The sequence below is a fragment of the Venturia canescens genome, chromosome 3 (genome assembly GCF_019457755.1).
Source record: "Venturia canescens isolate UGA chromosome 3, ASM1945775v1, whole genome shotgun sequence".
NCBI classification, from domain to species: Eukaryota; Metazoa; Arthropoda; class Insecta; order Hymenoptera; family Ichneumonidae; genus Venturia; species Venturia canescens.
This window is the reverse complement of record NC_057423.1, coordinates 4,606,590-4,629,579: the sequence shown is the minus strand read 5'-3', so window position 1 is coordinate 4,629,579 and position 22,990 is coordinate 4,606,590. Positions and strand designations below refer to the sequence as shown.

General features: G+C 40.9%; 1 protein-coding gene across 12 annotated transcripts in view; it reads left to right on the top strand.

Annotated features, from left to right (window-relative positions):
* tutl (turtle) overlaps nucleotides 1-21,607 on the top strand; it is a 76,381-nt gene extending 54,774 nt beyond the window's left edge. For 7 of the 12 annotated variants that reach the window (XM_043415219.1, XM_043415217.1, XM_043415223.1 and 4 more), the window contains 12 exons: nucleotides 3,108-3,339; nucleotides 4,314-4,589; nucleotides 4,759-5,046; nucleotides 5,145-5,554; nucleotides 5,647-5,918; nucleotides 6,040-6,212; nucleotides 6,686-6,757; nucleotides 7,682-7,753; nucleotides 8,656-8,841; nucleotides 9,020-9,247; nucleotides 9,640-9,736; nucleotides 17,928-21,607. In XM_043415219.1, coding sequence (XP_043271154.1) covers nucleotides 3,108-3,339; nucleotides 4,314-4,589; nucleotides 4,759-5,046; nucleotides 5,145-5,554; nucleotides 5,647-5,918; nucleotides 6,040-6,212; nucleotides 6,686-6,757; nucleotides 7,682-7,753; nucleotides 8,656-8,841; nucleotides 9,020-9,247; nucleotides 9,640-9,736; nucleotides 17,928-19,278 — 3,657 coding nt within the window. In that variant the 3' untranslated portion in view covers nucleotides 19,279-21,607. Of the gene's footprint in view, nucleotides 1-3,107; nucleotides 3,340-4,313; nucleotides 4,590-4,758; nucleotides 5,047-5,144; nucleotides 5,555-5,646; nucleotides 5,919-6,039; nucleotides 6,213-6,685; nucleotides 6,758-7,681; nucleotides 7,754-8,640; nucleotides 8,842-9,019; nucleotides 9,248-9,639; nucleotides 9,737-17,927 lie in introns of all 12 variants that reach the window. The other 5 variants (XM_043415224.1, XM_043415226.1, XM_043415227.1 and 2 more) reach the window with 5 other exon arrangements.
* The last annotated feature ends 1,383 nt before the right edge of the window (nucleotides 21,608-22,990 follow it).

The following is a 22,990-nucleotide window of genomic DNA, read 5'->3' as shown; positions in this document are numbered from 1 at the left end:
GTGGCCACAATACTTGTCACTCGGATATTTTTTTTTCTTTTCATGAGAAAAAAAGACCCGTTTTGAACAATCGTATTGACGGAAAATTTTAGAAGGATAACGGCACGAATCCCGTGATTAATTTTTCTCAATAAATGATAACCCATTTTCTTGAACTTCGTTTCCCTCCCATGGACACTATGCTTTCATAGTTGTTATTTTCCCTCCTCCTCCTCCACCCGATGGCCCACTTGCAAGAGTACGTTCAACTGAAAAATTTTTCAAGGGTTCGTGAAGTCTGTAGCTACTAATTTTTCCAGGGCGCGAGACGTTGTATAATAAGGGCGCATCGAAGAAGCGGTTGAGGGTCCGAGAGAGCAGTTGGCAACAAGAATTTCTTGAACATTGACGCGTTGAGTTTCAATCATAGCGAGGAACACAAGCGTAGCGTGCTTTTTCCACTTAGCGCTTCAACTTTTCAGTCCTCTGGATTCGCATTCGCAAATTATATTTTACCGGTATCACGATGTGTCGAAAAGAACCGGCAAGACGAATTTTTATTGAAAACTGAAAAAAACTTGCTGAGTCCTGAACACGTACTTTGGAATAATCTCATTGTATCTGCCAAGTTTTTAAATAATGCCGCAACGAATGGGAATTGAGAGAGAAAAAGCGACGAAAGTCTTTCTCTCCGCAGTGAAAAGTTTAAGAGAAATTCCCAGACGAGTGGGTTGACAAGAGGTTTAAAGAGTAAAAGCTGCTCAAAGCGGAAGAATATGTGGCTAATCGTTTCGTATGTACCCCGAGGGCTCGAGGTAACGGCTCGTTCAGCCTCTTATCGTCCCTTTATTTTCCATTTATTCTGGCTTGGTACGCGCAAACCCATGAATTCATCGAGTCCATCGTGGCATTGGAATGCAATAGATCATTTGAAATAACTCGCATCTCTCCCCGACTGTAATACGTCGAAACGATCATTTTTTCCATCGATCTTGCCTACGTCGTGGATGGTTGTTGTAATAAAAATTATTTTAAACAAATTTGTTCCATGACTCGCGTAGGCCATTCGTTGAACTTGCAATCACTTTCGCAGAATAAAAATTATGGTTGTTGAGCTTATCGGTTCTGCTCAACCTTATTTTCAGCAAGAAACAATTATTGTAAATGGGAATTTCAGAAAGGTTGGAGCAACGAATCTTTGACATTTATTTCTAGAGCCTCACGAAAATTCCACTTCGTTTTCTCTATTTCCTAGAAATGAAAACCTGGTTGTATACGGGTTTTTTTTTCGAAATTAAAAATAAGAAAGAAAAAAAACGAGTAATAGAAGCACATTAATTGATTGTAAGGGAGTTTGAAAAAAAAACAATTCTCTCTAAAACTACCCCATTTTAACGCGGTTTCCTCTATTGAATAGAAACAACGAAAGAGATTAGCATTCTTAATTTATACCGTTTCACTCCGAGAAATTTAGCTTCCATGGTTTATCGCACAGTTTAGGTGCGAAATTCCTACCCAAAGTTTCGCTCCGTTTCACGTGACAGGTAGTTTGAGTGACGCTGCGCGTCGCGGCCATATCGATTGAACCGCGTTAGTTAGTTAACCGGTAGGTGATTTAAAAATAGCACGCTGGAGACCCGGCTACCTCCACCCCGCGGCATTACGTCGCGCTATAACGTGTACGAACCAACGGAAACTCCCTCCCACCGAGTATACAGGGCGGCTCTAATAATTGCGAGCACACGTTGGCTACGCACGTTTTCATTATCAGCACAGCTGACACTTGGTTCATTGACTGTCAACCGCTTCATCGATCGAGCGCTGATGAATCGAGGGAGTCGATCAATTTGTTCTTCGCCGTTCGGTCACAATTTCGGCCTCTTTAAACCTCGCACGTTTTTTCCATTGAATCTCCCAAACCCCGAGTTCAACTCGAGGGGAAAATATTCGCTGGAAGTTGATACAATGATTTCTCAGAATTACCATCCCAATGAGATATCAATGATTGGACACCGTGCGAATGTTCGAATCTTGACCCGAAACCTTACCAACCCCCGCGAAACCAAATATCCCACAACGTCTCAAGCTTGAGCCGTGTTTAAGGCAAATTTATAATGAAATTTTTTAAAATTAACTGAAAATAATGAAGAAAAGTGAGAATTGGTCTTGCGCAAAAGATTTGATGAAGCGTCGTAACAGTTTCACGAGCGATCGGATCCGCTCGAACATTCCTCCTCGACGACTTATTCGAATTTAGATCGAAAAGTAAATTGCCATTTTGGGATGAACGTAACCGTTTATAAAAATGATTTATTTATCAGGTTGTTGAAACGGAGTAGATCGAAAGCGCTTCTTACTAGGTGCATGACCCGCTTGGCAGTTTATGCGGATGTTTCAATCGTCGATCAGAATTTAATCGATAATGCTTGCTGAGAATGGATTCTCCTTTGTCCGCGTGCCTATTTTCCATTTTGGTTCCTCCCTCTCGCCCTCTCTCGCTCCCGCCCGTTCTTCAGCCTTCCTATTAAATCCTTCCACGTATATATATGCCTATGTATAGCTTTGCATGCGGAATAATGATTGTCGTTTTTGGCACTGGCGGTGAGGCAGCCACGAACAGTCAAGAAAAAACTCAAGCGTACTTCTATACTTGATTTCTCATCGTTTTACTGTTTTTGTTTTTTTATTTTTTATTCAATTCAATGTTCGATCAAGAGATAATCTATATAATACAAATTATCGTAAAAAAAACTTTCGATCCAAATATTCTGTGATCAACGGGATTCGGGACTGTCCGATGTGCCCATTACGATTCGTGACTTCCAAAATGATGACTCTATTTCTCTGTCTTTAGCATCAAATAAAAGGCGACGATGATCGTTTTTTCTTACGCGCTGCATCCGCCGCCTCATTATCATTATCGCTGAGAGAAAATGCGTCGTTGATGGCTGGTGCGGGAAAATTGGTCATGCTCCGAGCTTCACGAGTCGTTTTGTCTACTGAATATTTTTCGAACGACACGCGATTCCCGCCCCAGCTGTCAATGATCGAGTATAAAGCGTTTAAATTGATCGTAATTAATGTCCTCGTTGTTTGGTTGTTTTTTTCTTCATTTTTCAACGGATCAGGGTAAAGAGACACCGATTTATATTTGGTACGAGTCTTATCCGACCCACAGCGGCGAAGGCTACGAGGGACGTGTCTCGAGAGTCAGCCCTAATTCTCCCTACGGCATTGCCAGTCTCAATCTTACCGACATCAGAGAAAGCGATCAGGGATGGTACGAATGCAAGGTCGTTTTTCTAAACAGATCGCCCAACAACAATAAAAATGGTACCTGGTTCCATCTCGACGTCCATGGTGAATATCAATTTTTTATTCAATTTTCAACGATTATTTAACTGGCAAATTATATTCTGCGTGTCGTTGGTTATTTCTTTGCCGCACGTTCGTCGGACACACGCGAATTTATTCGTCAAGCCACGAATGCTTCGGCCCGGATAATCGCTTTCGAGAAACATTTTTCGCCCCGCGCTCTCGAACGGTCGCGAGCACCGCGTCCCTTTGTTCTCTTGCTCAACCGCGGCTCTTCTGCATACCTCGCGTTATCCGCCCTCCTCGCCGTCGTTCTCCGTAACTTCCGTACCGTGTTATCGTCCGCTCTCCTGCGCCCGCTCCTACGCTCCTGCTCAACGCCTCCGCACAGGATGCGTCCCAATATTTCGCGTCCCCCCAAAGCTTCATTTTTCATCCACCGACTGCACCAGTGCACAATTCCCACGATTCGTTATTAGATTATCTTTACTTCGGTTCATCCGCGGTTTGACGGAAAATCTGAGAAGCGCCGATGAAAAAAAACGAGATCGCCCATTACCGACGACTCCCATAGTACACGGAACACCAACGACCCGATCAACCAACAACTCCGTTTCCTTTTTTCCAACGAAAACGAGAGATAACCGGTAATAGATGGACCAGCAGCGACGAGCCTCCGAGTTTCTCATTCCTCTTCGTTTCCCCCGACCGACCATTCCCGTGTTTGCAGTATCAAAGAGAAAGGACTGCGAGCCACTTCCGGAAGGCATTTGGACCTTGTTCGTTTCCGAGGATCCACGAGTCGAAAACGTTCCTTCATTGGCGCATTCTTCTCTCGCACTCAAGGAAAAGACTGTCGACGAGTTGAACTGTGACTCGAGACCGAGACCTTTTGAAAATTATCGAGGAATGCGGGATTGAGAGTTTTGAGAGTTACCGCTGTAATGTCGCGTCTTCAAAATGACGATCAAACTCTCACTTCAATATTAAAATTAACGAATATTGAATTTTCTTTTCAGCACCACCGAAATTTAGTATAACCCCCGAGGACATGATCTACGTAAATCTGGGCGATTCGATAATCCTCAACTGCCAGGCGGAGGGTACACCGACGCCCGAAATAGTTTGGTACAAGGATGCCAATCCGGTAGCCACATCGAACACAATTGGCATCTTCAACGAGGGTACAGAACTGAGAATCGCGACTATAAAGAACGAGGACATTGGCGATTACACGTGCATCGCTAGAAACGGCGAGGGCCAAATTAGTCATTCCGCCCGGGTCATCATAGCGGGTACGATCATCGTATTCACATTATTATCGAGTGTCAAGTTCACGAGATTCGTTTTCTTCTTGAAGAATAATTCCATGACGAGCGATTTGATATTTTGTGCGTTAATGAAAAGTTGGTAAATCGAGAGCGGTGGTACGGCCGGGGTTTATAATTATTGGGGATGTTTAAGGTGGTGCGGTAATAATGGTCCCGCCGTCGAATCAATCGAAGCTGGAGGGCGAGAAAGTGCAATTCTCCTGCGAGGCGAAAGCCTTACCCGGGAACGTAACGGTTCGTTGGTTCAGGGAGGGTGCACCAGTGACAGAGGTGTCAGCCTTGGACACGAGAGTATCGATCAGAATGGACGGCAGCCTCGTTATCAACCCGGTCAGCGCCGATGATTCTGGACAATACCTTTGCCAGGTGACCAATGGGATTGGGGAACCACAGAGCGCAACTGCCTATTTAAACGTCGAATGTGAGTAGGGAGTTTCCATATTGAGAAGCCTAGAATAGTTGTGTAACGGATTGTTTAATCGAAAAGAATACGCGAAATGACAAATGAAATTTTTGCAGATCCGGCGAAAGTTACGTTCACGCCTACGGTCCAGTATCTACCGTTCCGTTTAGCCGGGGTTGTGCAGTGTTACATCAAGGCAAATCCACCGTTACAATACGTTACGTGGACCAAGGACAAGAGGCTATTGGAGCCTTATCAGACGAAGGATATCGTCGTAATGAATAACGGTTCCCTTCTCTTTACTCGTGTCAATGAAAATCACGAGGGTAAATACACGTGCACGCCTTACAACGCTCAAGGTACCCAAGGTGGCTCGGGGCCCATGGACGTTCTCGTCAGAAATCCGCCGGTATTTACTATCGAGCCTGAACAAGTGTATCAGAGAAAAGTCGGCGAGACTGTCGAAATGGTCTGCGACGCTCAGGAGGCCGAGGGTACTCCCAAACCTACCATACAATGGATGAGAGTGAGTCGATGCACTTTGCTTACCGTTTTTTTCTCCATCAAACCGATTTGGATAGTGCGATCGATCGAACGATTCCATTGAATCACTTCCAGAGAGACGGTGCGCCTTTCCAACGGAATCGTGTGAAAATAGTCGGTGGTAATCTTACGATAGAGGGCTTGAGGAGTTCCGATTTCGGTTTTTATCAATGCGTCGCGTCGAACGAAGTTGCGACTATCGAATCGGCAACGCAATTGATAATCGAAGGTACGCAGCCTCACGCCCCTCACAACGTTACCGGTACCGCCACCGAATTTTCGGTTACGCTCACCTGGCTCCCTGGTTATTCAGGCGGCCCTGATTACAAGCAGGACTATACTATTTGGTAACTAATCGAGACACTGATTCTTTCTTTTCTCTTATTTCCTACACCGTCGGTGGAGCCAACGTTTTATGCGCATATTGTGCGATCGTCATTGTGATAATACTTGACTCGCGTGGCACAGGTACAGGGAAGCTGGTACATCGGAATGGACGACAATACCGGTGACTCCGTCGGGGAGTACCGATGTGACGATTAATAGACTGGCACCCGGTACTGTCTACGAATTTCAAGTCATCGGTAAAAATGCCCTCGGTGATGGAATGCTGAGTAAAGTCATTACGATTAGAACACTCGGTGAGTCACTTATCGTGCTTGGGTTATAAAATAATTGAGCCAGATCGTACGATCGCGATCGAATTGAAGCGATACTCCGGTGTATTAAAAAAAAAAAACACTTGCCACCTGGAATAAACAGCAAAAAAGATCCGTAATATTTGGAATAAATTGTGAATGGAACAAAGAGGCGTACGTCCTGATAAAAAAAATTAATTCTCACCATATTTCTGGCCGAAATTATTTTTAAAAAAAGATGAAAGGCTGGTTCGGTTTTTTGTTTTTGACAATAGCTTTTTCGTCGAGCGTGAAAATGGTTCCGATTACCTCGAACGATCAGATTTTCTATTTCACTATTTTCATCGTGAACTGAAAAGAGTCGATATTCTTTCATTTTGTGAAAAAGAGTAGAAGAATAAAGTACGATTCGTCGGGAAAGAAATGGACACATATTTGAAAATTGTCAACTTTTCAATTGCTGCCTTTCGGAAAAGATGTCGGGCTGGCACGACCTGCAACACCGTCGTCTAGCGCAGGCGGTCAGCCCGCAGCATCGGATCAGAGCGGTAAGGGAAATCAAATTGAATGAAAATAATGAACAAAAGCATCGCGCAGGAAATTGATGGGATGAATCGTCTTGTGGTAAAAAAAAAAAAAAAAAAAAAAAAACAAACTAAAGCATTGCAATCTCGTTCGCACGTAATTGAACATTTTTTCTCCTTCGTCTTTTCATCCGCATCAAGTATGAATAGGGGGAAAAATACACATCGAATTGCATATAGATCCTCTAGCAAGTTTTTGTACGTGCACCTTTCTCGGTTTGATCTCACCGCTGCACCTCGTGGTGCCAAAGTTTTTCTACCCTTCGGTCGAGATATCTCGTGAGTTGAAGATAAAAAAACACCCGATGCTCGTGGCACCGGGAGAGTCGAAGAAAGAAGGAAAAAAAGAAACGTAAACCAGCCTCGACTTGGATCACCGGGGAAAAGAGTAAAAATCGATTCCCCGGGATAACTTCTCTATCAGAGAAAAAGCAACCGCTTCTGCCCGAAAGGGGCACAAGGGGGATGGAAAGGGCGGTGCGGCGGAGAGCTAAACTTGTCGTATCGGAAAACTCATCGAGCCGTTTATTCTACTTTCAGCTTTATTTATTTCCTCCTCCTTCGCCTCCTCGAATTCGTCGCTCCATTGACTTGCATTTGTACACTCATTTCTCCCTGGCTCTCATATCTTCTTTCTCGTGCATTATATGATTCTTTCGTTCGACTTCCCTTCGTTCTTTTTCTTTCTAACCAAGCCACAAATACCCTTCGCGTCCGACCTCTCCGATGTAATAAAAAATATGACGAAATGCCCACAACTCGTCTCCGATTCTCCGTTGACATTTTCGTCTTTTACCAATATTCCCTTTTACAAATATCGCTGCAAATGAGAGGGGCGGAATATTGAATACTTTATTGACATTTTTCGTTCTATTTAAAATTTTTCAGACCATACGTCTGCAGTTTTTTCGACCGATTCTACCGGAGGTCTTATTTATCCGCCGAGTGTATGGTCCGAAGGTATTTGAGTTTTTATTTTCATGTTTTTTTTTCTTTACTTTTGATATTTGTTAACATTTGGATAGACTATTTCTTGTTTTCAGTGTCAATCGAATGCCCAAGATGAGAAAACAAATATGCCCCCTTTCCAAAACAACAAAATCGATATCGCGCGGCAAAAAATTTTATTCCAATTCACACGTAAACATAACAAAAACGATTCTCGCTCGTGTTGCTCGAAATGAAAAACTAAAAAACGACAATAATACTTTCGAGTCGTAAATGATGCGATGGAAGAAGAGCACGAACGAATCGGATGTCAAACGAGGAGAGGAGAGAAATTCGTAAATCAGAGCCAACTGGGAACCCGAGCAGCTGTTTCAAGCTCGTAAGAATCGCGAGCCTCTACAGCCCTTTATGATCGTGAAGAAAAAAAAACTCACCGAAAATCTGCTCCTGAAACGATCTCTCGTGGCTCCAACGTTTCTCAATTCAAACACTCACGAGTGATCTCTAAGCGAATGAATTATAGTTTGTTAACTTTCCCATTGTTTTTTCTAAACCTCATCGAGAGTGCCGAGTCCATACAACAAAAAAAGAAAAGGGAACGTTATGAGTCTCTGGATATTCCGTCGCATTTAATTATCACGCGATGCAATAAATTTTCAACGACATTCGCCAATTTAACGACCAATCACTGAGATTTATTGAAAAATTTTAAATCCCGTTCACGCGTGTTTAACGAATCTTCTCCAAACAGACGATCGCGTCCACCATATTTGTGTGCTCGAAAGATTCCTATCAATTTCTACGGATGCTATTGAAAAGCAAAAAAAAAAAGAGTTTTTAAAAAAACCTGTTCGTCGTGATCCCTTGGAAGCCCATGTAATTGATAGAGATGTTTAAAGTGAGTCTTGTGACAGGACCTAAACCAGGACCACCGAGAAACGTAACAGTTACGGAGATCAGCAATGGTTTTCTTGTTACGTGGCAGCAACCACTCGAGAGGAGTCATCTCGTGCAGTATTACGCGATCAAGTACAAGACCGATGGACCTTGGAAAATGGTGAACAAAGGACAGATTCGACCGGAGGAGACCAGCTATCTTGGTAAATTTTATTGTCAACAATATTCGCGGATTCCGAGTTTTCGATGCGACGCCCCAGTGCGTCCGCGATGCTCGCGGCTACGCAAATTAACGAGCTCACGCCACTCGCTTTCATTATGTCTGTCGAGTCTTTCAAATATCTCATGAATAATGAAACAAATGTGGGCTCTCTGAAACAGTGAAGAATTTGGTGGGTGGCCGAACTTACCACTTTCAAGTATTCGCCTACTCGGCCACGAATTACGGAGTTAGCGAAGAGGTCAAGTTTCCGGTACCAGCGCGAGTTAAACACAAAGCCATCACTGCCGGTGTCGTCGGAGGGATTCTCTTTTTCATCGTCGCCATTATCCTCAGCGTATGCGCCGTTAAAATATGTAACAAGCGGAAGCGACGAAAACAAGAGAAAGGTACGGGTATTAATATCTCACTCGCTCATTGAGCTCGACGAAGCTCACGAGCGAGCTAACAAATATCACGACTCGTTCCAAGACAAACCCCGTCGCTTGCAATACGCCTGTGCCCGTGCTCTCGACGTCGTCGTGTCCATCACACCGATTTCCCATCCTATTCCCACCGAAGCCTTTTGCCGACGATTTTCAAACTCCGATGGTCTCCATGGTCATTTCTCGTTTTACATCATTTTCGTGTAACTAATTTGGAGTAAACGATAAGGACGGTAACGACGCGACGATGACGATGACAGCGACGGGGATGATGACGCGGCACTGCGGACTGGTCCGCAAGCGCAACGTCCGAAATGCCAATAAGCGTAATTAATACAGTTTTTGTAACATTGTAGAACTGATTTCAGCGTATAACATGGTGACATGCAGGGTCACCGACGCGAGAAACGGCGCAGGCCAGGGAGGGGCCCAAGGAACAGTGCCTTTAAAAAAGTGAGTGCCCCATTTTGTGTACAAATTATTATTATCATTATTATTATTATTATTATTATTATTATTATTATTATTATTCATATTATTATCAATATGAATAAAATGTGTTACTGCGACCGAAAAAAAAAACAAAGAAAAAGCTATAAATTTATTGCTATTACAACTATAATCGTGTAACGAAATAAATTTGATGACTATTAAATAATAAAAAGAGGAAAGATTGATTTGAAAAATAAGATTCGGTGTACATCCTCTTTTGGGAATATTGAGAGCAATATTTCATATTGGAAAAAAAAAAAAAAAAAAAATGATGATACCGAATCGCAACTGCAGACAGCTTCGAAAGAGATAAAAACAATTCAAGTATCGAATCGCTCGAATTATTCGAGATGAACCATTAATAAGGATAAAATTAATCACGAACTGTGATCGGTAAAAAGCATTGTCCAACATTCGTCACTTTACAGTTTCCACTTTACATTGCAATAGTACACAATTTCGAAGTGATTGAAATAATAGAAGTAGAGAAAAAAATATTGATGTTCGTAATGGGAGAAGAAAAATTTGAACACGATAATATGCAGTTGCGATTACCAAGGAGAGGAGAACATTCGTGACTCCGTGTTAATATACATACATGCATACTTATATTTTATAGGAAGAATAAATTAGCCAGAGTTAGCAACAATTAATAAGTCATCCCCAAAGCAATAGGCCGCGGAAAAGCACAATAATTTTTAACGATATCCGATCACTGCTGAATCGATGAATATGTGTATCAACCCGGACAATATGCATAAGCGTATTGCATCAAACGGTAGACGAGGAAAGATTTAAAAAGAAATGATACTTTTTCAACCATTGACACATGAAATTTTTCTCGATGGAACAAAATCTTTGAGCTCACAATGATTTAATGGTAGCGCAAAGCCATCGACATTTGCGCCGTCGATACGGAAGCATTTTGTACCTCGCTGCTATTCGATAAATTTGTAAAATCGTTGAAATTCAGTCGGCGAAACGGAAAGCCTGCTCGACAGCTATTTTAATTCGATTGAAATATTACAAAAAAAAATTAAAACGTAAGATCGATGAATATGTAAATGAAAGTTTTTTTTTAAATCTCAATCTCATCTATCGCACCAGTGTGAGCTTTAGTTATATATAACTACCTAGAGACCGGCAGGTTAAACCGCAGCGGCAGAGGTATTTTGGACGAGGTTGGAGTGCGATGTAGATCGGAAATTCTATTGGTTATTTTCCTTCTCATTTTTGACACATGCATTTCTTTCAAATATTTTCTCCTTGCCCAGAAAGATTTATCGATAAATCAAAAGCAAAACGAAAATAAATAAATAAAAAAAAAAAAAACAAAGAAATGCGACTCAACAACGGACAGACCATTTCACTGCACTCGACATCTCGTTGTCACGTTCGTCGGGCACGCAAGACAATCTACGCAACAAATTGGAATAAAAACGAACAAACAAAAAAAAACAGATCGGAAAAACACAACCGCTATTTGTATACCACGCACGCACGCAGTTGCTATACGTCGTTTTGCTCTTATGTCGAAACCGATCGCGTATACTTCGATATAATGTTTCATGACGTCCTCACAAACATTTATGTATTGGTACAAGCAAACGCGCGCAAGCAAGCGTATACACACGCATATCGTACTTGTTATTAAATGATTGTATAATTTCTACGGCATCCAAAAGTCCACAATACGACTGCAGTGATGCCTATTCTGGATTTTATCATCTTGCTGTTTCTCGGTTGTTCGCATCGTTTCATCAATCACTTTTCATCGATCTACAAAATTCATTCATTCTCATCTTTTTATTTTTGTCTCGTATCTCAAATACCGTGGGTTCAGATTTGTTTCGAATTTCGAAGCTAGAAATAAAAAAAGAAGAAGCTGCGCGTAATGTTTTGTATGGAAAAATCTTTCGTTCAGTTCGGAAATTATCGTATCCGTTTTCATATCAGACATATTGCGAACGCTGCTGTGAAACACCGATTCGAGCTCTCATTTGTTTCTTTCTCTATTCCGCAGTCGTATCTACTATTGCTTACAAATTTATTCAATCGCGGGAGCACTTAGTTATATTCTCACAAACTGTTTTTGTACATTTTTTTTCAACATCTTATTTTATCCACCTTGTTTTCGCACTTTTTCTAATGCTCTCGGTACGAGTTTAGCCTCACTTTGAATAACCGTGATATCGACGAAACGGCATTCAATTTTTCTTTCGCCATGATCATTAAATATACATTATTATATGCATCGATTGAGATGAAAAAAAAAAAAAGAAACCAATGTACGCGCCTACAAAATATCCAGAACGGGTTGGACGGTTCAGCCATTGCCGAGGGCTCATAGTAAAAAAAAACCTCAGTCTCGAATCGCAACGGAATTCGAGGAAAGTAAAGTTTTTGTTGAAAAACAATATAAAAATGTATGACAGAGTCGTTGAAGATAAATTCTCGAGAATAATGAAGCTGTTTTCAAGTACGAAACTGGGGTAGTATTTTCGGGCGAGGCAATGAATATTCTTTTCAACCCCTTGCAGCGTGCCACTATTTGAAGAACGAATAAAGCATTATGTAGTACGATTTCATTGTCTCGCCTCTATGAAATTTCGATAAAAAATTGTTCTCTTCATGCAGATGAGAGATGTCTAAAATTAAAAAAAAAAAAAATGATTCGCACGACACGCAACGCGGTGTCTCCTTGTCCTCTGTATGTTCTGTAGGTCGACAAACTTAAACGCTTGCTCCGGCGAGTCAGTCTCGACGCTGACCCGTTGCAGCCCGTTGAACCCGCAACCACAACCTCTTCATCAACCACTTCCTACGCAAGTTACTCCCGTGACTGCGACCTCGGATCAGGTCCACGAGCAGATCCCCCCGAATCGTGATCGTGATCATCACGCTCTTCATCTCGATAATCGTGATTACGAGAGCGTATTTATCATTGAGAGGCGGAACAGTAAGCCTAACATCCGCTAGACCAACAAACTGAAAAAAAAAAAAAAAAACAAAAAAAAACAAAAACAACCAAAAATAAATAATAAATAAATGACGAGTTTACCCGAGACGGAGTTCCCAGAGCGAGCAAGATCGATCGATCCAAACGAAACAATAAAAAGTTGAAAAAAACGAAAGCGATAACAAAAACGAAAACAATATTAGCGGTGGGGAAATTACGATATCCGAACACTCTTACTTACTACTACTTACTAATTGCAACTACTGCTACTGCTACTACCACTACTACCACCACCATCATCACCACCACCATCACTACTACTTACTACCACTACTGCTACTACTACTACTACTACTACTACTTCACTGTCACCACTCGTGACCGCAACTACCTTCGCCATCAGCCATTACCACCACAATATATATATATATATATATATTTATTAAATTCAAATATATATATAGATATATAATATAACGAATCAAAGTGCGCAGAACTTGTTTCAAATACAAAAAAAAAACGAAAAAAAAAAAAAACAAACATCACCAACATCATCATCTGAACAATGCGTGAACTACTTCGCTCTCCGCTCTGCAATGTTATCTCTAGGACTTCCTAAATCTACCACTACTACAACAACTACAACCTCTGCCTATCCAATCTCTACTACTTAGGATGATTGTCATGAACGTAGCGATGAGATGAGCAATACAGGCAATACACAGCAATAGGACTCACTAGCTCCTCCAGTCAGTACCCCTTGACTTTATTTGACTCGATTGTCGGCGGTTGTTAGGGAGTACATAGATCCTTAACGTCGACCGAGTGTGCCAATCCTCGTGTCATTATTGTATTTTTAATTTTGGACCGTTTTCCTACTCTTTTCTTTCGTAAGTTTGGTTCTTTGGTTTCTTAATTCTCATATGATTTGGGTGATAGTATATAGATGGATGAAAAGTTGTTTCCTTAAAGATCGATCGTGCTTCCTTCTCGCAAGAATTGTCAGGATATTGTAGAAGCTCGTTGGGAGCTAAAAAATAACGCGGACCGGTGAAAAATTCGATGCCAGTAGTCCGAGAATCCGTGACATTCTTCACGAGATACCAACGCTCCTTGACGAATCAGAAAACTCCGTTGGTCGTGGGCATTGCTATTGACGAAGGCATCGACCTGTCAACATTTTTTCACTTATTCATGTAAATAATTATAGATATCGGAAAAATATGCCACGGAGAAAAGACGAAATAAATTTCGTGGTCGTTTTTTAATACTTTGTCACGAATCACTGCACAATTATTATTCAATTATTGTTACACGAGTGTTATTAGTGATGGACATTTTGGATAAATTATTTAGAAAATTTGCGAAATTTATCGTTAGACAACTACTTGAGCAAAATAAGCCGACTACGATCCTCTAGAAACGATTCGAGTCACGCTTCGGTCGACTCAAATGTTTTTATGAAAAATTTATTATTACTAATATTTATTCGACCCTACACTCGATCTCAACATATTTGTACTACTCACACAGCCGTGATAATCATGATGATGATGACGATGATTGTATGAACGGGAAGGTATTCTTTAGACGCATAAGCTACAAAACGATTAATATTTATCAAGGCTATATCGTTGTTCAATAAACACATGGTTATCGTCACTGGTCATCTGTCATTTTCGTACCGATCGATTGCTACCGTCCGCTTTATCAAAATTCTTCATCTCAGTCTCTTCGATCTTCGTTGTCTTCTATACCGCTAACATTTTGTTCTATAAACATTTTTTTTTATTTTTTTTTTTTTTTATTTTTTCTTTAAATTGTTTTAACGGTGATTCAATGAAGTTATGAATTATATTGTTCTGGTGAAACGATCAGTCTGCTTTCTGAGCAAAAGGAGCTTAAATGCGTGAGCAGCCCTAAATCGCGATTCTCGGGTTTGACATTTGATAAATGAATATTATACTTTTTAATTGCTTCGTTGTCAACTTTCTCCTCGTTCTTTGTTGTGATGAGAAAATTATGAGAATTTGCCCCATTCGTATATTAGGGGTAAACGTAATCGTCATTTATTCGAATATTTTAGTACGAATCTATCGCCTCGCCAAGATCGATTCGATGATGATCACCGAAATATCTATACAAATGACCAATAAATTTCGAAAAGTCTCGTAATATTTTCTTCTCGTACACATTGCTTGATACACGATCGGTCGAAAACGTTCAACGACCAACGTTTTTCCGTGAGCGTTGTCCGGCATCGAGCGAGCTTGGTTGGCGATTGTCTCGAAGACTCGGTGCTTATCTCGAGAATGCGTTGTGAAAATTCGTTTGAAGAAAAAGTTGGAAAATCTATTTTTTCATAACGTTTCGTCAAGGATATTGTTCGACGGTTCAAACGATCATTGAAACGTGATTGAGCCATGATTGAAGAGAACATTTTTCAAGAAGGTTTTCACAACGATTGCGAGCAATTACAAATTCTTTTGCCACTCGTGTAACTCGGTTCGCCTTATCCCTCAAAATGTTTGTGAAAAAATGAGATTTTACCAATCCGAAAGGCACTAAGTAGAATAGCAGCGATGGTGGCAGCGGCAGCGGCGGCTAACGCTTCAGACGCGTTCATCCGGCGCATGAAGAGCTAGGGCATCGCTGAACGATTTAATTTTTAACATTTTCAAAGAGTTGCGTTCGTAATCGATCGAGCATGCGCGCCAATTATTTGACCATTTCCTTGAGGCTCTCGTAGAAACGCAGTTGTTCCAACGTTCGGGAGTTCGAACGGCAGTTTCACCGATCGCGGGGTGTCGTGATTTTCGATCTTTTTCATATCACAACGATCCATTCTACGCCGTAATTATATCTATCCATACTCTTTCAAGTTTCGTCGTGTTCAATTTTTTTCAATACGCTTTACCAAGTACTTGTCGAGCTACTTGTTTTTTGAATCCTTATGACTGCGCTATTGTTGCATATTTCGACAACGACTATGCCCAAGTTAAATTCTGCTGTCGAATAGTCCATCCTCCCTTATAAGTCGGAAATGAGGAGCCGAAAATTACACGCCCGACCGAGTCAACATAATCTTATGTACACTTATGTATGTATAGCGTGCTTTTTGCTTTTATATTTCAAAACAATATTGCGTTTGCTTTGCGTAATTTTCATGAAATTATACGGAGGATTGGCGATGAAAACAAAATTAACTCGAACATCGATGGACGGACCGGGAAAGAGAAAAAAAATCTTGAAAAACCGACGCCTCGCAAAAAGACCGTGACGTCGATTCACTCACCGCCAAAACGAAATTCTAACATCTTTGTACTTTTGCCTTTTTTTTATATTCTCCTAGTTCGGGATACAGCAAAAAAAAAACGACAGAAACACGACGGAACAAAAAGTGCATATGATTCTGAAAAAATCTATTCTCACAAGAGTTGCGAATTACTTTGACGACATTTAATTTTTTTCATGCATTTGAGACCCTTCCGGGAATGGTAACTCCGGCATTTTCCTGTTTAGATATATTCTCAGCCCCGTAGAACTCAGCAAAAAAGCTTACATCGAAGTACTTTCATCCGTAATATCATCGAATTTTGATATCGATCCGTTTCATTACTAAAGATTTTTAACGGAAAATTTCAATTTTTTTTCTATTTTCATAGCTCTTTATTTATCACTACCGTTCCAAAATGTTTCTATGTCCGATAAGCGAAGGTCAAATTGTTCGCTGCAATTCCAAACTAATCCGTGATTTCTGTACGTGTTTAACTTTTTTCCTCTCCTAACTTGGGTTCACCGTTTCCCCGTTCCAGTTCATTCGATTCATTCGTCAAGTTGCTTCCATAAAGTTTCAATTTTCGTTTTTTCATTTATCCTCAACTTATTCGATCAATAACAAAGAAAAAAATATTTTTCCTATAGCGTACCTGCGGGAGCAATTTTAATTTTAAGTTTACGGGGGCAGCTGTAATAAATTTCGAACATTCGTCAAAACTCAATTCCTTGCTGGGTCAATACGAAAATCAAAACTGCGCCGTATTAGATTTCTGCGGCCGCATTAGAAACATTTTTTTCAACGGAGGGGCCACGCGTCAAAGAAATTGAAAAAAGCCGGTTTAGTATTTCCTTGAGTTACTCGTTCGGTCCCCCCCAGCCCCTTTCTGAGATTCGCCAAGATTTTTCACATGGCTTTTTCTTATCCTTTTTCAAATATCCTTAGTCCCACATCTCCAAGGGCGCGAGTAACGGCTTCTTTGGCCGTGTAAATTTCAAAAAAAAAACTTACTACACGATTACAAAAAAAATGAGTAAAATCAAACTTACAATACACTTATCGCATCGAATCTATTTGCTCCCTATAATCACCGCCTAGAATTATCTTTCAATAAATCTTACTTTCAATTATTTAGCCTTACGTTTATTATCATTACCATCACCGATTGTTTTTCTGTGAATGTAATCGTTGTGTTACAACATTCTCTCTCTCTCTCCCCGAATCTTTCCCTGCTGCCGGACCCGAAGGAGGAAAAAAGGTGACCAGTTTCGGAGCACCTAAGCCACGATTGCTCACACTAAAAAAAAATTGTCATAAAGAAGAAGAACGTTAAATTTGAAATTGAAAAAAAAAAACAGTTAAAAAGTCGAAGCAAAAGAAAAAAATTAACAAGAGTGACTTTGCTCGAGTTTCAAGTCTTGAAATTGAAAGAAAAAAGAGAATGAAGCAAAAAAGAATCACACACTGCCATCACTCACCTAGCTTTCCCGAAGAAAAATATAAAATACCTCTCGCGTCACGCCCCAAAAGAAACTACAGCACAAAAATGAGCATGGCATGCCGATCCTTCCCAGCCTGCATCAGTAACTGAATTATGCCTAATTATGTATGTTGACTTTTCGTTGAGAAAGATCGTTTTAATTTTCTACTTGATCGTTATTATGTGTTATGTGATTGTTGCACGTCAATATATTGGCAGTTATCGAAGGAGAATTCAAGAAAGGACGAAAGATCGATGATGGAAAAAAATGTTTGAAGAATGATAAAAGATGAATGATTCCATTGGAGCGATATTCGAAAAGAAAAAAAAAAAAGTAAATCGATCGAAGGGGAGCCGATCTTGAATTCTCGCTGGGTATTCTGCACGATGGATAAGTGAGAAAAATGGTGACTAACGCGCCTTGTGTCTACCGTAGACCTAGAAAAAGCAGAGTACCAGGTCTGAGTCTACTGCGCGAGATACTTAGCCCGGACAGCCCGGATTCATCGCGCGGCCGTCCGTTGGGTAAGATCTCCCGAGCGGCCGATGGACGTTTCGTCATTGCTGATTCATTGATGAGTTCGGCGAACAACAGTATCCTGGACGCCTCGAGCAGCGACGACGGAGGCTTTTTGCCAAAGCATTCGCGTCTGAAAGCATCGTGGAGACGTCCGTTGGTCGGTAGAAGTCACCTGAGTTTAAGATCGGAAGGCAGCGGAGTCTCGATCGGGATGTCGCAACCTCCGGTCTCCGCGGCTAATCTACTCTCCGTTCTCGGTGGGGATCCGGCGGGCAATCAGCCGGCGAACATCTGCACGATCGCGTCGTCGAGATTTCTCGCGAGTTCCCCGAGTTGCGGAGCCCACCAGGTACCGTGGACGCCGGTTTACTTCAGTGATCTTAGCTCGGTGCGCCAGCCATCTTCGGTCGAACGGTCCTTCCCAACGCCTCCGGGTTATCTCCAATTGGTTCATCAACGCTACAGCCAAGAATTGCCCTCGTTGAAGGCGATCCACGCCGAATCCCGGAGATTCGTACCGGTTCAACCGCTCGCAACTTCGTCCCCGCCTCAACCTGCCGGTCGACCGAGGGCGAGACTTCCTCCGCGACACGCGAGACACGCGAGGTCCGCTCCTGAATTGGCTGCCTCCCCCGATCTCGAAACATCACCGGAGAGCCGTTCCAGTAGTTCCGGCTTTGGAAGTAAAAATACCTCTCAGCAGAATCAGAGCTCCAGGAGCGGTAGCACCGTGGCCGAGTGGAGGCCGCCTCCTTACCGACCACCCCCGCCTCCCCTCGTTGGTCGATGGTTGGAGCTCCACGAATCGTCTCCGGTTAAACTTTCTCACGCCATTAACGACGGCAACTGCATCAGCGGCGCGACCCCCGCCACTATCGCCAACACCAATGACAACAACAACAACAACGACAACAGCAACGTCAATCCGAACAATAACATTGCTGTGGACGCCGGTAGCGTTGACGGTCACTACGAATTCGATCCCGTATCCTGCACCCCGACCCCAACGTCCGCGTCAACGCCGACCCGGGAAGAACGACCACCGGTTCTCCATCAAATCGATATCGTTAATTCTCACATACCTCAGATTCATCAGGTCCACACGATTCAACATCATCATCACCACCACCATCATCATCAAGCATCCTCCCGCTATACGAGGGATAACATCGAGGCCAGGGTTCAAGCTATGAAAGCGGAGTTTCATCAATTTCGTCAGCGACAAGCGAGAAGACGACAAAGCGCGCACCTCGAAAGCGCCTGCTGATTCGACCACTCGACCGTTAATTACGGAGCTTCGCTTATATTTATCGAGTTTCTATCGAGCGTTGTATTATTTCTCGGAACATCGATGCCACACGAGTGTGACCAAGTTCGTTATAGATTGTCACCGAAATCGAGCCTGAAACGATCGTCCAAAGCGATGCATCATCACCAAAATAAGCTTCTCTCAATCACGAGTCATTGTTCTTGACATTTTTTCAATTACTTTAAAACATCTGGATTCGTTATTCGTATGAAAGAATTCCACTTTGTAAAACGGCGTTACCTCGATCCACGTGACTGAACCTGAATGAGCCTAACATGTTGAACGCGTCATCGAAACGAAAAGAAATTTTATACACCGACATTGGTTCACGAACAATTCTTTTTCTCATTTCGACTCTTCGAAGCTTACGCGCGATCATCGATAAAAATGGGTACTCCAATCCTCTCGGTTGATAATGTAGAAATGGGGGAAGATTCAAATAATTAATTGATCGATTCGCGCCTCGCGCGAATAAGCCGATGAGTGGAGGCATACAACAAAAATCCTCATAATCCCTCCCTTTTCCTCCCGAGAGATGTATATATCTTGAGACCAAGTCTTCTGTTGGACGTTTATCATGAAGAAAAAGAACTGACAATGAGAACGAAATCTCGCAATTTTCCCGATTCGACAAAGCTACTCCAAAGAAAAAAACTAAACGAGAACAAAGTTGAGGAGAAAAAGTAGGGCAGTAGTACCAGGGGGGATTCGGTGCTGAATATTTGTTCATTTGCACCCGGAATGAAAGGAATAAAAACTAAGAAACCGGCACCAACGACGATAACAACAACAATAACAGTAACTTAAACTTAATCACACATAATATGTAGGCATGTATGTATATACATATACGTATATGTGTGTATATATATACATATAATATGCAAATACACGATATATATTGTAAGTAATAAAATGAAATAATAATGCAAACAAAATAATTAAATGATGAGCAATGGACTCGAAACGTGATATTAGGCCGAAGCTTGCCTCGAGATTGCTTAAGGACTCACTCTTACTGCACTGCCTGTTTAGGGTTTCGCTAGCGACCCAACATATTATCGGCACAATAATTTTTCTTAAGTAATCTTAATTGAAAAAAAAAAAACGAAAAAAAAAAACAAAATAAAATAGCGATGTGAAAGCAGCGCCTCATCAAAGAGAGAAAGAGAGAGAGAGAGAGAGAGAGAGAGAGAGAAAGAGTGAGTGAAAGCGTAAGAGAGAAAGCGAGTGAACGAACGAGATAATAAAAATAATATTAATATTGATATTCATAGCGATAATGATAGTAATTACGATAAAAATTATTATTATTATTACTAAATGATGATGATGATGATGATAATAATAATAATGATAAGCGAATAACAATAGGGAATAACGTTATTGAAATTGGGAGCTCGCGAGCTGATCGGTTTCGATATTCTTCGGCGTTGCATATCGCGTCTGTGACCCATCGAGCGACCAAAAACACAAAATTCAATGCCGCAAGGTTTTTTTATCATTAGATTTTACATACAAAAACATTGGTCAATATCCTTTTCATACAGAAAAGGTATAAATCAAATGGCGATAATCATTTCGATTGTTGAATTTGAGAAGGAAACATTTCTCTTGGTCCGGTGAGTGGTTAAAATTTAAAATTATGATGACGGGCATTTTTATAAGTACAAAGGAAGAAGGAAAAATGTGCCATTTGAAATTGAGATTGAAAGGAGGGTAGGTGGATGGCAGGCAGGACGTGATAACGATTCGACGAGTGGAGACGTAAAATGGTTCCCAGTTCTCGTTTTGAAATCGATTCGGGATTGGGATATTACGGGAAACTATTTTACGTTCCATGATGTATATCTACCGACCAATGAAAATAAAGAATGTTTCAGTGACGGTAACCGGGGGGCTCGCAGTTGTGGTACTTGAAAAAAAAACGGCTCTGATTTAAGGCCGAATAAATTCCTTGATGGAAACAATAGGATCAATCGTACCGCCAGTTTATCGGGAACCCGCATGCAACGCGTTCGGGCTAATCGGGATTTCCCCGCAAGTCGTTCGTCTCGAAATAAACGTAGTTTGGGATCAATTAAAACAAAACAAAAAACTACAAAATATAGAATTACAAGTTTGAGCGCATGAAAAGTCATAAAAAAAAAAAAATAAAAAAAAAACAAATACCTGTCGACGAATTAAGAAAACGTTCTACCGATTTCTCGCGGGCTCGTTAATTTTGAGTGAAAAAAAAAAGAAAAAAAAAAACAATGAAACCAATTTGAACAGCAGTCAACACGCGTATAGTACACAATTGTTCTCTAACGTTAAACACACACTATTTGAAAAATAATTGAAAAAAATCGTACCCACCTAATTCTCCCCATGAGCATAGTATGGAACCATTGCACCCAGGATCGGGGAATCCTCCAAGTGAGCGCTCATTTGTATAGTGTTTTTCCGAAAAAAAATTAAAAAAAAAAAAAAATAAAAAACAAAATTAGGAAATAATTAAATAATCGAGAGAAAAATGAATAAAGTCGGTTGATCTTTGAATAATCATCGCGTTATTTATACCATTCGTATACGAATCAAGAGTTGATTGCGTAGTCAATTTAAAAAAAATGAAAAAATCAATGAATAAGATTCCGAGCACGAGCTGTACGTCACTCGAGCGTCCCTGATCCTTGAACATTCTCATTTTGTTATAGTACAATTTTTTTGTTTTTCTTTTTTCCCCATCTACGCACGCACACGAATACACGATTGTCAAATCTAATCAACGTTAGCAAGAAACAAAAGAATAATATTTATAGCAAAGGCTCTATGCTCAGTTCGAATACGAATAATTTGGTGAAAAAGTGAATCGGAGAGAGGAGAAAGAGATTGAGACAGAGAGGGAGCGAGAGAGAACGAGAAACATTGAGAAAGTGGTTTCGGATGAGGCGATTAATTGGTGTGGATACCTGTACAATATTGAATCTCCCTACCAGTGAGGTATAAAGAGTGTATGCATCGAGTGAATTTTCAGGAGCGTTATTAATTTAATAATAATATTTTTTTTATGTTTTTCAATTATTTAACTTTCAATTGCGTCGCTGTTATAATTATTATTAATTTCCTATAATTATACGATGTAATTAAACAAAAACACGTATATAAGCTCGTAAAGTACACGACGGGAGAGCAAAGAAAATATGGAGGTGACACAAAGAGTACCAATATTCTAAAGTAATTCTAATAATTGAATTGATAATTTGATAATTAATTGATATTGTAAATCGTAAACGATCGTAGACCGTAGCGTATTAATCACCCACGGCAACGCGACGACCTTGACAACCTCGACGACCTTGACGACCTTGACGAAGATGACGACGAAAACGGTCAGGACAAGAGCTATTAAGATAAAAAAAAAAAAACAAAGACGATCAAAGAGACCGAAAGACCGAGCGAGAGGGAGAGAGAGAGAGAGAGAGAGAGAGAGAGAGAAAGAAAGAGCGTACGAGAGCGAGAGATGACGATGTGTTTTTAATATGAGGACCGACCGTAGTCGGCCATTGCTGTTGTATCATATTAATTATATATAAAAAAAAAAAAACGAAGAAAAAAAAACAAACAACAACAAAACAAAACATAGTTAACAATTAATATATCGAGTATTACTAAATAAATAAATTTAAAA